Source organism: Jaculus jaculus, chromosome 6 (assembly GCF_020740685.1).
Source record: "Jaculus jaculus isolate mJacJac1 chromosome 6, mJacJac1.mat.Y.cur, whole genome shotgun sequence".
In the NCBI taxonomy this organism is placed as follows: domain Eukaryota; kingdom Metazoa; phylum Chordata; class Mammalia; order Rodentia; family Dipodidae; genus Jaculus; species Jaculus jaculus.
In genome coordinates, this window is record NC_059107.1 from 31,502,305 (window position 1) to 31,518,047 (window position 15,743).

General features: G+C 46.4%; 1 protein-coding gene across 2 annotated transcripts in view; it reads left to right on the plus strand.

Moving 5' to 3' along the window:
- The window catches only part of Cdhr2 (cadherin related family member 2), a 57,264-nt gene that overhangs the window by 10,431 nt on the left and 31,090 nt on the right, over positions 1–15,743 (plus strand). For both annotated transcript variants that reach the window (XM_045153323.1, XM_045153324.1), the window contains exons 2-11: positions 3,693–3,755; positions 4,027–4,098; positions 8,428–8,567; positions 8,698–8,751; positions 12,635–12,724; positions 13,644–13,733; positions 14,502–14,627; positions 14,703–14,849; positions 14,939–15,014; positions 15,133–15,251. In XM_045153323.1, the coding sequence (XP_045009258.1) occupies positions 3,704–3,755; positions 4,027–4,098; positions 8,428–8,567; positions 8,698–8,751; positions 12,635–12,724; positions 13,644–13,733; positions 14,502–14,627; positions 14,703–14,849; positions 14,939–15,014; positions 15,133–15,251 (966 nt within the window). In that variant the 5' untranslated portion in view covers positions 3,693–3,703. The remainder of the gene's footprint in view (positions 1–3,692; positions 3,756–4,026; positions 4,099–8,427; positions 8,568–8,697; positions 8,752–12,634; positions 12,725–13,643; positions 13,734–14,501; positions 14,628–14,702; positions 14,850–14,938; positions 15,015–15,132; positions 15,252–15,743) is intronic.

Sequence of the window (15,743 nt, forward strand, 5' to 3'; positions counted from 1 at the left end):
ATTCTTCTCCTTCTACTATACCCTGAATTCTTATGTTTGATCTTTTCATAGTGTCCCAAATATCTTGAAATTCCCATTCATACTTTCCTATTAGTTTGTCTTTCTCTTTGTTGGACTGTATTAGATCTGCCACCTGGTCTTCTAGCTTAGATATTCTGTCCTCTCCTTCATCCTTTCTACTGATGAGATTTTCTACAGAGTTTTTTATTTCATTAACTGTGTTCTTCATTGCTAGTAATTCTGACTGGTTTTTCTTTATTATTTCTATTTCCTTTTTTATCTCTTGTATTGACCTCTTTATTTCATTAAATTGGTGTCCTATGTCTTCTTTGATTCCTTTGATTTCCTCTTTCATTGATTTGATTTCTTTTTTGACTTCTTTGAGCATATTTACAATCATTCTTTTGAAATCTTTCTCAGGCATTTCTTCTAACTCATTCTCGCTGGAGGTAATTTTTGAAGCATTAATACTTTTTGGTGGATTTATACTGCCTTGATATTTGGTGTTTCTTATGTTATAATGTATATATTTTTTGCATGTTGGATTAATTTAATGCTAGGATTTTCTAGTTAGCTGCAATATTATTAGATGTATCAATCAATCTGATGTTATATATGTTCAGGGTAGGAGCTTAAGGTGGTAGGTGTGGCTCTCAAGACTCTCAGAGTATCTACAAAGTGACCCTAGGTGTTGGGTTTGCCTGTTGTGAGAGTATTCAAGTAGGTTGAGTGGAACAAAATACAGGCAGATTCTAAAATTTAACTAAACAATGTACATAATCAATGAAAAACAGTACAGAGTAGTTATGCAAGAGCAGGTATTATGACAACCAGATCCTCTAACTGTCCCTTGGGGTGTGTGGTACCCTACACACTTAATCCTGACAACAAAGAGGTTAAGATTTCTGGTCTGTTGAGGGTTCCGAGTCAGCTTGTGACCAAGTGAGACCCTTTCCTAATGTACAACAGAAGAGGAAACAAAGCCACTATAAATCAAGAAACAACAAATAACAAGCCCAAAATATAGTTTATTTAAGAATGGCAAATCTGACCATCCATCTTTAACATATAATTTATCCTGATATGGAAGGTGCAATTAGCACTTCCAGGCCTATATACCAGGCTTATTTGGTGGGTACTGAACTGGTGTAATACCAGTTACGTTTTGGGATGATTTTGTTCTCAGTTATGCTGCGTTCCTGCTTGGGTCCCTCTTTGGTGCACTGTGGGTTCAAGTAGGCTGGCTGGGTCTCTGGACCACTTCTGCTGGTCTCTGGTGCTTGCTGGCGCTTGCACTGGCAGTTGGGGGGTGGGGGGGGCTGTCGATGGTGGCTCTGGTTCTCTCGCTGGTCCATGTGATTCTCTACCTCGTGATCTGGTCCTCTGTTGTTCACTGCGGTTCTCCACATTTCTTGAGTTTGGGAAGAGCTCTGGTGTGAGTGGAAAATCCCCTCACCTGGCTTTTCCTGCAGCTCAAACCGAGTCTGGCGGCTGTGGCCCCGTGGACCTGGTGCCGCCACTGCTGGAGCCACTTCTGCTGGCTTATGTGGGCTCTGGATGCTCTGGATCTCTCCTATTTCTCTGCTGCTGTTTTATTTTCTTATACACCTCACTTTTTAGTAGAAGAGTGTATTTGATGGTTTTTTTTTTTTTTTTTTTTTTTTTTTTGCTTTTTCTCCCCTAGGCTGCTTTGGTGTGGTTCCTATGCCACCATCTTAACCAGAAGTCTTCTCCTCCCCCCTTTTTTTTTAAAAATTTATTTATTTATTTATTTATTTGAGAGCGATAGACACAGAGAGAAAGACAGATAGAGGGAGAGAGAGAGAGAATGGGCGCGCCAGGGCTTCCAGCCTCTGCAAACGAACTCCAGACGTGTGCGCCCCCCTTGTGCATCTGGCTAACGTGGGACCTGGGGAACCGAGCCTCGAACCGGGGTCCTTAGGCTTCACAGGCAAGCGCTTAACCGCTAAGCCATCTCTCCAGCCCTTCTCCCCACTTTTTAAAGTCAATGTCTTACTGTAGCCCAGTTCACCATGATCCTTGTACATCAATCTCCCAAGTGCTGGATTAAAGGTGTGAGCCACCACCCTTGGCTTTCTCAATGATGTCCAAGTTCTCTTCTTCACAGCAGTTAAGCAGTAACCGGTTGTGCAGCCGTCAACCCTGTGAGCTCCTCCCTGTGTGCTCAGTGGTGAATCTCCAAGGGCTGGGAATAAGATTTGACACATAGTGGGTTATGGATAACAACAAATATCTATTTAAGGACTGGAGAGATGGCTCAGCGGTTAAAGGTGCTAGCCAGTAAAGCTCAACAACCTGGGTTTGATTCCCCAACACCTACGTGGAGACAGATGCACAAAGTGGCCCATGCATGTCACCATATATTTAAAACAACCACTCTTCCTGGTGCCCATAGATTGGGGAAAACTGAGGCAAGATCAATCTGAATTAAAACAAAAGCCCACCTTTAATCAAAGCACTTCAGAGGCAGAGGTAGGAGGATCACCATGAGTTTGAGGACACCCTGAGAATACAGAGTGAAATCCAGGTCAACCTGGGCTAGAGTGAGACCCTACCTTGAAAAATCAAAATAAAACAAAATGGTGGGAGCCAGGCTGAAGCCAGACTCTCTGGCTGTTAAGGGGATGTTGAGTGAGACAGAGGCTGTGAGGTGACCAATGCATGACAAGGTTAGGGTTAGGGGCTAGGGTGAGGGTTAGGTTGAGGGTTAGGGTTAGGATTTGGGTTAGGGTTTGGGGTAGGGGTTAGGTTGAGTATTACAGTTGGGGTTAGGGGTGAGGGGGAGGGTTAGGTTAAGGGTTAAGGTTAAGGTTTGGGTTAGGGGTTAGGGTTAGGATTAGGGTTTAGGTTAGGAATTAAGGTGAGGGTTAGGTTTAGGATCATTGGTTAGGGGTTAGTGTTTGTGGCTCACATAGGGCTAGTGTTATGGTTTAGGGTTAGCATTAGGGGTTAGGAATGGAGAAATAGAAATAACAGCTAACATTTATTATGTGCTTATTGTGAGTTTGGCACTGTTTAGGCTTCACTCTAAATCCCATGGTGAACAGGTTAACACGATTCCCACCAACAAACCCAAGGCCCACAGAGGTTAATGAGGACACTTAAGCTAGGCAAGGTAGAACTGAGGTCATGAATTCTGGACCCGAAGATCTATGTTGAAGGTGTGGTCTTGCTGGGTGTGGTGGCACACGCCTTTAATCCCAGCACTGGGGAGGCAAGAGGTAGGAGGATTGCAGTGAGTTAGAGGCCAGCCTGGGTCTACAGAGTGAGTTTCAGGTCAGCCTGGGCCATAATAAGACCCTGCATCCAAACAAAACAAAACAAAACAGTGTGGTCTTGTCTTGTTCTCTGTGTGACCTCTAAGTAAGCGTGTGTATCTCAGTATCAGGTTACTTAGCAACTAACCCCTTTGTGCCTGCAAGAGTAAGGGGGTTACACATCTAAGATGTTTGGAGCAGTGCTTGGCACACAGTGAGTGTCAAGTGTAGTTCCAGATGTCCCACCCACCCCACGGGCTTCCTTGTGGAAAACGAGCAGAGGGTGATGAACCCTGATGGAGAGCTACTGAGTGAAGGTGGTTGGTGGTTTTGGGTTTGATCCAGTCAAGTGGGTCTCTGACAAAAGCAGGGTAGCCTGGGTCCAGGCACCTCTTTCTGATACTTGTTTCTTAGGGTCCTCAGCGATGGTGCGCCTGTGGCCACTCTGCATCCTGCTTCCTGCCTTCTTGGTGTCTGGTGGGTGTTTTCTTCTTCTACAAGAGCAGCATTAAACTGGGGACCCCCAGCAGCATCCTGAAGGTTGGGAGGGAGGGGCAACCCTGTTTGGTGAGCACCCAGCTTGCATGGCATGCATCGCTGGGCAGGCCCTGGGCAGCCTAGAAGGAAATCTAGTTGCAGGAGGGTGGGTCAGGCTAAAGGCTGGCTATAAGGACAAGAGATGGTCCCCAGGGAAACAGCTGGAGCTTGGCAGAATATCCAGATGTTCTTCCACTCTGTGTCCCCACAGTGGCAGCCAATAGGCCCCCACAGTTCCCAGCCAATTTTGTGGCAGTGAAGTTGCCTGAAGATCTGCCGGTGGGTGAGTAATGGTTTCTGTTCTGGGACAAAGCAAAGTGCCTACCCTCAAGGGCAGGGGGGCCCCGACAGTCTCCCGACTTCCCCTCCGGCCCGCCCCATTGCCACAGTGCATCACAGGCTAAAGTGGCTTGGAGGGAGTTCCATCTCCAGCTTTGTGGTAAGGAGCAGGGTTCCCATGGGTGTGTGGTGACCCTCCAGAAACCCTCCCCAGCATGACAGAACCAGCATGTGTTCCCTTTTTCATCTCTTTCAACCTTCTGACTTCAGGAGAGATGACATCCTTGGGGGACCCTTCTTTCTCCCACCCTCCTTACCTCCTATGGCTTGCTACTGTGCTGCATCTCCTGCCTTGTTTTCCCTGCAGAGAGAGGACCAACTTTACCCAAGAGCCTTTTCTAGACACATCTTGCCACATTAATAAGTGTTCTTTGCTTTCACCATGTTTTGAGAGGTTGGGAATTTTGCTAAGGTCCTGGGTTTGGTCCTCAGCACTGAAAAAAAAATTGGTGTGTTTTGAAAAATAATATTTTTGGATTGGAGAGATGGCTCAGTGGTTAAGGAGCTTGCCTGCAAAGCTTAAGGAACTGGGTTTGATTCCCTAGTACCCATGTAAAACCAGATGCAAAAGGTGGCACATGTATCTGGAATTTGTTTGCAGTGGCTAGAGGTCTTGGCACACCCATTCTTTCTCTCTCTCTCTCAAATGTGTATATATATATGTGTGTGTGTGTTTGTGTGTGTGTATGATTAAAAATGTTTTCATTTGAGAGAAAGTAAGATGGAGAGAGACAGAGAGAGAGGTATGGGTGCACCAGGGCCTCTTGCCACTGAAAATGAACTCTAAACTCATGTGCCACTTAAGTGCACCTGGCTTTATGTGGGTACTGGGGAATCGAACCCTGGGCTGGCAGGCTTTGCCTAGCAAGCACCTTCAACTACTGAGTCACCTCCTCAGCCTTTGATTCGCAGAGTTACTTTCTGTCTGTGACAAGTGAGACTTATGGCACTTTGGTTTTAAAATAAATATAGGGCTCAAGAGATGGCTCTGAGGTTAAGGCACTTGCTGGCAAAGCCTAATGACCCTGGTTCAATTCCCTAGTACCCACGTAAAGCCAGATGCACAAAGTGGTGCATGCGTCTGGAGTTCCTTTGCAGTGGCTAGAAGTAGAGGCCCTGGCATGCCAATTCTCTCTCTGCTTATAATTAATTAATTAATAAATATCCTTAAAATAAAGTAAATATATTCATACCAGACAGTAAGTTGATTTAAAAAACAATCAAACTGGGCACAGAGGTCCATAGCTGCAGGCCCAGTGAGGTGGGAAGCTGAGACAGAAGGACTACTCAGGCCCAGGAGGTAGACTCTAACTATTAGAAGCAAAGCCTGGGTAATACAGGGACACCCTATCTTGGAAAAACTGTTCATCACAAATAACCAGGGAGTTTGGAGAAGGTCACAGTAGTGGTACAAGAAGAGGTGAAACTGGGGAAATATTTATTTGTGTAGGACCCAGAGGAACTGGATACCAAGTTCCCAGAAGGCAGAATTTAAAAAAAATTATTTATTTATTTATGACACAGAAAGAGAGAGAGCATTGAGAGAGAGAGAGAGAGAGAGAGAGAGGAAGGGAGAGAGAAAGAATGGGTATGCTAGGGTTTCCTGCCACTGCAAACAAACTCCAGATGCACGCACCACTTTGCGCATATGGCTTTGTGTGTGTGCTGGGGAATTGAACCTAGGCCCTCAGGCCTTTCAGGCAAGTGCTTCTAACCACTGAGACATCTCTCCACCCCCCCACCCGCTAGATTATTTCTTTGTTTTTAAATTTTCATTTATTTATTTGAGAGAGACTGAGAGAATGGGTGCACCAGGGTCTCCAGCCACTGTAAACGAACTCCAGATGCATGCACCACCTTGTGCATCTGAATAACGTGGGTCCTGGGGAATCAAACCTGGGTCCATTGGTTTTGTAAGCAAACACCTTAACTGCTAAGCCATCCTTCCAGCCCTAGCAATAGGTTCTTTCTCTCTCTGTCTCTCTCTCTCTCTCTCTCTTTTTTTTTTTTTTGAGGCAAGCCCAACAGACTGGCCTTTTTTATTTTTAATGGGATAGAGAGAGAGAGAGAATATTGGTGTGCCAGGGCCTCCAGCCACTGCAATTGAACTCCAGAAGCATGTGTCACTTTGTGAGTCTGGCTTACATGGGACCTGGAGAGTCGAACATGGGTCCTTAGGATTTGCAGGCAACTACCTTAACTGCTAAGCCACCTCCCCAGCCTGAGCAATAGGTTCTTAATGTCTAGTCCTGGTGGGCATCCAACAGCAATGGCAGTAGTCCCTATTGTTTTGGGGGACCTCAGAGGCCTCTCTGACCAAACACCTACTGGGAGGCATCTTTCTCTGAGGACTATGCTTTTCCTTTAACTGTGGCTCTGAGAGCAGCATTATCTACCCTCACAGGGTGTTTCTGCCCAATCTCTTTCTCTTTTTTGGTTTTTCTGAGATAGGGTCTCTCTTTAGTCCAGGCTGACCTGGAATTCACTATGTAGTCTCAGGCTGGCCTCGAACTCATGGCGATCCTCCTACCTCTGCCTCCTAAATTCTGGGATTAAAGGTGTGTGCCACCACTCCTGGCTAATCATATTTTTATTTATTTATTTTGGTTTTCCAAGGTAGAGCCTTACTCTAGCCCAGGCTGACCTGGAATTCACTATGTAGTCTCAGGCTGGCCTTGAACTCATGGCGATCCTCCTACCTCTGCCTCCTAAATTCTGGGATTAAAGGTGTGTGCCACCACTCCTGGCTAATCATATTTTTATTTATTTATTTTGGTTTTCCAAGGTAGAGCCTTACTCTAGCCCAGGCTGACCTGGAATTCACTATGTAGTCTCAGGCTGGCCTTGAACTTATGGTGATCATCCTACCTCTGCCTCCCAAGTGCTGGGATTAAAAGCGTATGCCTCCATACCCAGATAATTATATTTTTAAATTAGATAATGAAGAAGAAGTTGGTTTCCCTATGAGTCTTTCTTTCTTTGTTTTTTTTTAAAAAAAATTTTGTTTATCATTTTTATTTATTTATTTGAGAGCGACAGACAGAGAAAGAAAGAGACAGACAGACAGAGAGAAAGAATGGGCGCGCCAGGGCTTCCAGCCACTGCAAACGAACTCCAGACGCGTGTGCCCTCTTGTGCATCTGGCTAACGTGGGTCCTGGGGAATGGAGCCTTGAACCGGGGTCCTTAGGCTTCACAGGCAAGCGCTTAACCGCTAAGCCATCTCTCCAGCCCGAGTCTGTCTTTCTTTCTTTTTAAATTTATTTGAGAGAGACAAGTATGAGAGTACCAGGGTCTCCTGCCACTGAAAAGGAACTCCAGGTGCATCTGGTTTTAACATTGGTACTGGGGACTCAAACCCTGATCAGCAGGCTTTGCAAACAAATGCCTTGAACTGCTGAGCCATCTCTCCAGCCCCACCTATGGGTTTTTCATAATGTCCTTAGTTTCAGTTAACTCTTCCCCCATCTCTCTCCTTCATGTCCGCTCCTGACTCCACACCCAGTATTTTGATTGTCAGTCTCTGGTTGGTTGGTTCCATGGAAGTGGGAGGAGGAGGGCCATTGTCCATCAGCCAAGGACTTCCTCTTGACCTGTGTATTTCCAGTGCTGTCATGGCCTCATCTTTTTGCATCTTCGCATTTCCTAATCAGAATGTGTCTTCTAATTGTGATAGTCATTATCACGGCACTTCTCCCTCCCACCAAAAAAAGGCAGTCATTGAACTGACACCTGAGAGCATCTTTCTGACAGAGAGATTCTCTCACTGAAATCCAGGAGGACAGGTCTGTGGCTTTTCAGGGAACACGTCTGTTCCTTCTCCACCATTGCCTACCACACACTTGGAGTAACCACTCTGGTGGAAATCAGGGCCTGCTTCCCAAAGGTCTCCAAGTAGCTACTAGTAAAAACCACATCAAGGGCTGGACCAGGGCCAAGGAGGACCCAAATTTCAGATCTAGAAGCCAAGTCTCCAGTTCTCTCTTGTGTGCAGCTCAGTCAGACTAGCACTGAAAGAACTCATTGTGGGCCTGGAGAGCAGTTAAGGCACTTGCCTGAATAAGCCAAAGGACCCAGGTTCAACTCCCCAGGACCCATGTAAGCCAGATGCACAAGGTGGCACATATATCTGGAGTTCATTTGCAGCGGCTGGAGGCCCTGGTGTGCCTATTCTCTCTGTCTCTGCCATTGTCTCTCTCTCAAATAAATATTTAAAAATAAAAATAAATAAAAGAGCTTGTTGAGGACCCTGGGGTAGCCCTATTTATTTCCAGGTCATGAGGCCTTCTGGTTGGTGGCTGAAGACCCTGATAATGATACTCTGACCTACGGGATTAGTGGTCCCAGAGCTTACTACTTCTCTGTTAACCAAAGCACTGGGGAAGTGAAGCTGGCCAGCCCTCTGGACTACGAGGTAAAGAGCAGCGGGGTAGGAAGAGTCTAGAGAGAGCAAGAGGGAAGGGGTAGACCTTGATGTCAGTATCCTGGAGTTACACAAGCTGTCGCCCCACACTGAGCAGAGCCCTTCTCTCTTTCTGCTACAGACAGAGAACAACATCAGGATTACCGTCTCTGCTGATGACCATCACAATGCTCCAGTGAGTTGGGAGAGGGGGAGGGGAGGGTAACTCAGGAGTGGGAAGAGCAGGATCCTGAGTATCCATTGCTAACCACATTGCTCACCTCAGGCAAGCAGAGAGTTCCCCAGTTAATAAGAAATTTAATATTCCTACAAAATTATTTGTCCATATTGTCATATGACCAAGAATTTTATATTTATTATTTTAGCTATATTAATATATTATGTATACATATGTAATTCTAATATTAGTTTATATTAATATAAATAATGATTTTTGTTTTGTTTTGTTTTGTTTTTTGGGGTAGCCCAGGCTGACCTGAAATTCACTATGTGGTCTCAGAGTGGCCTTGAAGTCACAGTGATCCTCCTACCTCTGCTTCCCAAGTGCTGGAATTAAAGGCATATGCCACTACGCTTGGCTTCAAATAATGATTTTAAAACAAATACCAGATACCTCCTACCCTAGTGTCATATACATATTGGTTTTTATTTTCTTTATTTTTGGTTTTTCGAGGTAGGGTTTCACTGTAGCCCAGGCTGACCTGGAATTCACTATGGAGTCTCAGGGTGGCCTTGAACTCACGGCAATCCTCTTACCTCTGCCTCCCGAGTGGTGGGATTAAAGGCGTGCACCACCACGCCCGGCTGGTTTTTCTTTTCTTTTTTAATATTTCATTTTTATTTATTTATTTAAGAAAGAGGAAGAGGCAGATAGAGAGAAACAGAGAATGGGCACATTAGGGCCTCTAGCCACTGCAAACAAAACTCCAGATGCATGCGCCCCTTGTGCATCTGGCTTACGTGGGTCCTGGGAAATCAAACTGGGGTCCTTAGGCTTCACAGGCAAGTGCCTTAACTGCTAAGCCATTTCCTCAGCCCCACATTGGTTTTTCCAAGTAGGGTCTCACTCTAGCCCAGGCTGATCTGGAATTCACTACGTAGGCCTATTCTGGCTTTGAACCCACAGCGATCCTCCTACCAATGCCTCCCAAGTGCAGGGATTAAAGGCGTGTGCCACCATGCTCAGCTTCTTTCTTTATTTCTTTGACAGAGAAAGAGGGAGAGAGAGACAGCGGGCACACCAGGGCCTCCAGCCACTGCAAATGAACTCCAGATGCGTGCGCCCCCTTGTGCATCTGGCTAATGTGGGTTCTGGGGAATCGAACCTGGGTCCTTTGGCTTTGCAGAGCAAATGCCTTAACTGCTAAGCCATCCCTCCAGCCCATCTTTTTTTAAAAAAAATATTTTATTTATTTATTTATTTATCAGACTGAGAAATCAGAGAAGACAATGGGTGCTCCAGACACATGTAACACTTTGTGCATCTGGTACTAGGGAATTGATCCCAGGTTGACAGCAAGCAAGCATCTTTAATTGCTGAGCCATCTCCCCAACCCTTCATATTTCTTTTATTTGTTTGTTTTGAGCCCAGATCAACCTGGAACTCATTCTGTAGCCCAGGCTCTCTCTTTCTGAGTGTGTGTGGAAATCCCTTTTCTTTACCTTTCTTTCTTTAATGCGGTGACATGCCCAGCCACCCTTTTTGTCCTCTTCCCTCCTCCCCTTCTTCTCTCCCTGCTTTTCTACCTATTTGCCTCCTTCCCTATCTTTTTCCTTTCCTCTCTCTTCTTCTCCCTCCCTTCTTATTAAATCCAGGCATGGTGAACATATCTATAATCCCAGCAGGTGAGAGGGGGTAGGCTCACAAAAATCAGGAATTCAAAACCGTCCTAAGTTATATAGTGAGTTTAAGGCTAGCCTAGGCTTTATGAGTCCTGTCTTTAAAAAAAATATTTATTTACTTATTGATTTATTTGCAATCAGAGAGAGAAGAGAGGCAAAGAGAGAGAACGGACATGCCAGTACCTCTATCCACTCTAGAAAACAAACTCCAGAAACATGGGCCACTTCATGCATCTGGTTTTACATGGGTGGGTACTGGGGAATTGAACCCTGGTTGTTAGGCTTTGCAGGCAAGTGCCTTAACCATTGACACCTCCACAGCCCATGAATCTTGTCTTAAAAACACAAAACAAACCAAAATCATTAAAAGATATTTATGTTGCCCCAATGCCAAGTGACAGCATCTTGTGATGGACTTCTTGTTGACAGAGTCACAAAGTGGCATAGAGAAGCACATGGCAAGAGACATAGCCCCCCCCCCCCCCGCCCCAGTTCTTGAACTGTCTGTGTAAGAGGGAACATCCATGGCACTTTGGCTGGTCCCTTCTGATGGGCACTTAGGTTGTTTATAGTTATCCTATGACAGAAAAGCTAAAACACATTTCTCCTGATACAGAGCAAAAAAATTCATTTATTTATTATTTTTCAAGTTTGTAAGTAATTTATTCAGTGCTTAAGAGAATGAAAGAAGGAAGGCAAAGCTCTCGTTAATTAGGAGGGGTCCCAAGTGAGTAATTCCACAGGAACATTAAATTTTTTTTAAATGATTTACTTGCATATATATGTGTATGTGTGTATGGGTGCACAAGGGTCTCTTGCCACTGCAAACAAACAGCAGATGCTTGTGCCAATTTTGCATCTGTTTTTTTTTTAAATTTTTTTGTTCATTATTTATTTATTTATTTGAGAGCCACAGACACAGAGAGAAAGACAGAGGGAGAGAGAGAGAATGGGTGTGCCAGGGCTTCCAGCCACTGCAAACGATCTCCAGACTCATGTGCGCCCCGTTGTGCATCTGGCTAACGTGGGTCCTGGGGAACCGAGCCTCGAACCGGGGTCCTTAGGCTTCACAGGCAAGCGCTTAACCACTAAGCCATCTCTCCAGCCCTTGCATCCTGTTTTAAGTGTGTGGCTGAGGAATTAAATGTAGGCCAGCAGGCTTTGAGAGCAAATACCTTTAACTCCTGGGCAATCTTCCCAGCCCCTCCCCGGCAAGAACATTTTAGATTTAAAAATTGGGGCTGGGGGCTGGAGAGATGGCTTAGTGGTTAAGAGCTTGCCTTTGAAGCCTAAGGACCCCAGTTCGACGCTTGATTCCCCAGGACCCACATAGCCAGATGCACAAGGGGGTGCACACATCTGGAGATCGTTTGCAGTGGCTGGAGGCCCTGGCACACCCATTCTCTCTCTATCTGCCTCTTTCTCTCTCTGATGCTCTCCAATAAATAAATAAAATTAAAAAAAATTAATCAGGCATGGTGGCACATGCCTTTAAGAAAAAAATTGGGGCTGAAGAGATGGCTTAGTGATTAAGGCACTTTCTTGCACAGCCTAAGGATCCATGTTCTACTCTTCAGATCCCACATTAGCCAGACACAGGTGAGGCAAGCGTAAGGTCGTACATGCCCATTAGTTGGCTCAAGCATCTGGAGTTCAATTTCAGTGGCTGAGGCATGCCAATTTTCTCTCTGTCTCTGTCTGTCTCTCTTAAACAATAATAATAATAAAAAGCCGGCTGTGGTGGCACACGCCTTTAATCCCAGCACTTGGGAGGCAGAGGGAGGATCGGTATGCATCCGAGACCACCCTGAGACTACAGAGTGAATTTCCTTGGGATAAAAAAGATGCTGGAAAAATTGTAGGTACACAGAACTCCTGATATATTTTCTCTCTTTTCTTCTTCTTCTTTCATATATAAATATGTATGTATATCTCTCTACATATCTATATATGTGTGTTTTCTGAACCAATTGGAAGTGAAGTTGATGGCATCAATTTTTTACTTTCTTTTTGGTTTTTTTTTCAAGGTAGGGTCTCACTCTAGCCCAGGCAGACCTGGAATTCACTGTGTAGTCTCAGGCTAACCTGGAGCTCACAGTGATCCTCCTATCTCTGCCTCCCCAGTGCTAGGATTAAAGGCATGCACCTCCATACCTGACTTTTCCAGCATCTTAAAATCACACTTTGGGGGCTCACCTGGGCTTTGTAACTTGCAGACGCTCAAGGAAATAACAGTAATTTTGGAGGACAGAAATGACAATGCACCTGTTTTCAAGAACACGGACTTCTCCACCACCATCAGTGAGGTAACTGCTAGCCCTCATGGTGCAGGGCACGAGGAGGGTACCCCAAAGCCTCCTTCAGTGGGGCCTCCAGGTTGAGGAAGTTTCTGTCCTTGGATGTGCAGCTATCTGGGGAAATGCAACCCAATGAACGATAGGTATGGCAACATTTAGCAGGCAGCCAGATTGGATTGAAATTCTTTCATTTATGGTAGAGTAAAAGAAGTAGAAGTTAGTTTATCTAAAAAAAAAAAAAAAAAAAATGGAGATACTGCTATTTTCAGGCATGGCTGGACCCCAGGATTCAAACTATCATCAGGAACCTTCGAAGGGGTGCACCAGGGAAAGGAGGCTCCAGGTGGAGGAACAACAGATGCAATTACCTCAAGGCAGCAAGACAGATGGCCAGAAAGACTGGAGTGTAGCGGTCAAAGGTCAACAGCCTGATTTATGACCATAGATACTGCAGGCCCTAATTGGTGTAGAATGGGGAACTGTTCGAGAAGAACGAGGAAGTCTGGCTCGTGATGTGCAAAGCTGCTCTCTGCTGCCACTTCAAAGCTGTGAGAGTTCAGACAGCGGACCAGACGCAAAGCTACCCAGTGTCTCCTAATAAAATGTTTTTTTTTTTTGTTGTTGTTGTTTTTGGCTCTGCAGAAACATAGGGCTCTGGGCTGTAGAGAACCCCCAGGGATCTCTGAGCAGGGAGGTTGGGCTCTAGGATAATATTTCTTTACTCTAGTCCTGACAAGCGCCTCCATAAACCAGCTCAGGTGGTGGTGAAGTTGTGTGGGGAGAGGAGAGTGGGAATCTTGTTCCCTGTCCCGCCTCAGCCTCAGATGCTTCCTCCAAAGGCCCAACACTGGGCTGGAGTTGAAGAATCCGAAGTTCAGGAGTAAAGGAGGTGAACTTGAGTCTGTAGGTGACAAGTCTGTCTTTACAGTTCCTGCCAGTTGGCACTGTGGTGTTCTCTGTGCTGGCGACGGACGTTGACACCGGGTCAGGTGGTGTGGTGGTGTACAGCATCGTAAAGGTGCGTGCGGGGCTGGAGAGATGGCTTAGTGGTTAAGGTACTTGCCTGCAAAGCCCAAGGACCCAGGTTTGATTCCTCGGTACCCATGTAAAGTCAGATGCACAGTGGTTCATTTGCAGTGGCTAGAGACCCTGGCATGTCCATTGTTTCTTCATTTTCTCTCTCCCTCTTTTATCTGCCCCCCCATAAATAAATAAATAAATAACACTCAATGTGCCTCATGGCTACGAGACAATCATGGCTCTGGCTGTGGTCCCCAAGTGTTCCCTGACTCGTCCCACGCCACTTCCATAGGAACGTTACTATACCCAGTAGCCCAAGGGGAAGGGGGTGCCTGCTTCAGACCAGGCCAGTTCTTTCTCACAAGTACTGGCACTGTCCAGGCTCTGATGACTGCTAGTGAGTGACCTGTTTGTTAAAACACTCCTAGCTTCCCAGAAGAGCTAGAGGCTGAGAGGGCCCCAATCTTGTCCAAAGATACATAGAGCCCATGAGCCCATTTCGCATGACAGCTTTTCTTGCAATCACACCATCTCCTGGGCGTGCTTAGGACCTCGCGGCGACCTTCTCTCAACTCACTGAGGCAACCATACCAGAGCACTTCCCAAAGGGAAAAACACAGGCTTGGAGAGATCACACAGACGGGAGGCTGGCCAGTAGTAGAGCCAGGATTCGAACCTGTGTTCCCCAGAGCAGGGTTTTCCCGGGCAGCGCTGACCCAAGCGAACCTGACCCAAGCGCACCTGACCCAAGCGCCCTCTGTTGTAGATCATCCCTGACACCGTGGAAAACGAGAATCTCTTCCGCATCCTGGACAATGGCTCGATCATACTGGAGGGCAGCCTCAGCTACAATAATAAGAGTGCCTTCTACCAGCTGGAGCTGAAGGCCTGTGTGAGTGGAGGAGCAGGTGTGGCTGGGGGCAATGGAGCCATAGTCCTGGCTCACAGGAGTCCCGTCTCCCTGTAGGACAAAGGTGGATTGTTGCACAATGAGTTCACCATCCAGTGCTCCACACCTGTCTTCCTGTCCATCTCTGTGGTTGATGAGCCGGACCTCGACCCTCAGTTTGTCAGGGAGTTTTACTCAGCCACTGTGGCTGAAAACACAGCCCTGGTATGTGCTGGGGGGTGGGGGGGGGGCTGAGAGCTGGGGATAGAGAGACAGAGCAAAGGGTCAAAGGTACTGACCGGGTCTCCTCCCAGGGAACGTCGGTGCTGAAGGTGGAGGCTGTGGACAGGGACAGAGGTGTCAATGACAATGTGACCTACACCATCTCCAGTGAGGATCAGGGTGTCTCTGAGTGTGTGTGGGCGGGGGGGGGTGCGGGTAAGATAAGAACTGGGTAGGGTTCTGCCCAAACCTCTGCGAACAGCTGAGTCAAGTGTCGCCCTGTCAGACTCCACAAAGCCGGGGTGGTTCGACATCGGGCATGATGACGGGGTGATCAGGGTCAGTGGCCCTGTGGACCGGGAGCAGCTGCTGGAGGAGAACGAGGAGGTGCATGTAAAAGTCACGGTGAGTGGGGCTCCCCTGGTTCTGGTTCTCTAACCTCTGACCTTTGTTTGTTTGTTTTATATTTTATTTATTTATTTATTTATTTGAGACAGGGTTTCACTGTAGCTCAGGCTGACCTGGGATTCACTATGTAATCTCAGGATGGCCTTGAACTCACAGTGATCCTCCTACCTCTGCCTCCCGAGTGCTTGGATTAAAGGCGTGTGCCACCATGCCCAGCCTCTGTTTTTTATTTTTATTTATTTATTTGAGAAAAGAGAGGCAGAGAGAGAGAGAGAGAAAATGGGTGCCCCAGGGCCTCCAGCCGCTGTGAACTCCAGATCCTTGTGTCACGCTGGGCATCTAGATTTACATGGGTACTGGGAAATTGAACCCAGGTTGTTAGGCTTTGCAGACAAGTGCCTTAACCACTGAACCATCTTTCCAGCCCTGACCTCTGACCTTTGATGGCACTGTCTCTATGGCCTGTTTTCTGCCCTCTGACTTGTGCTC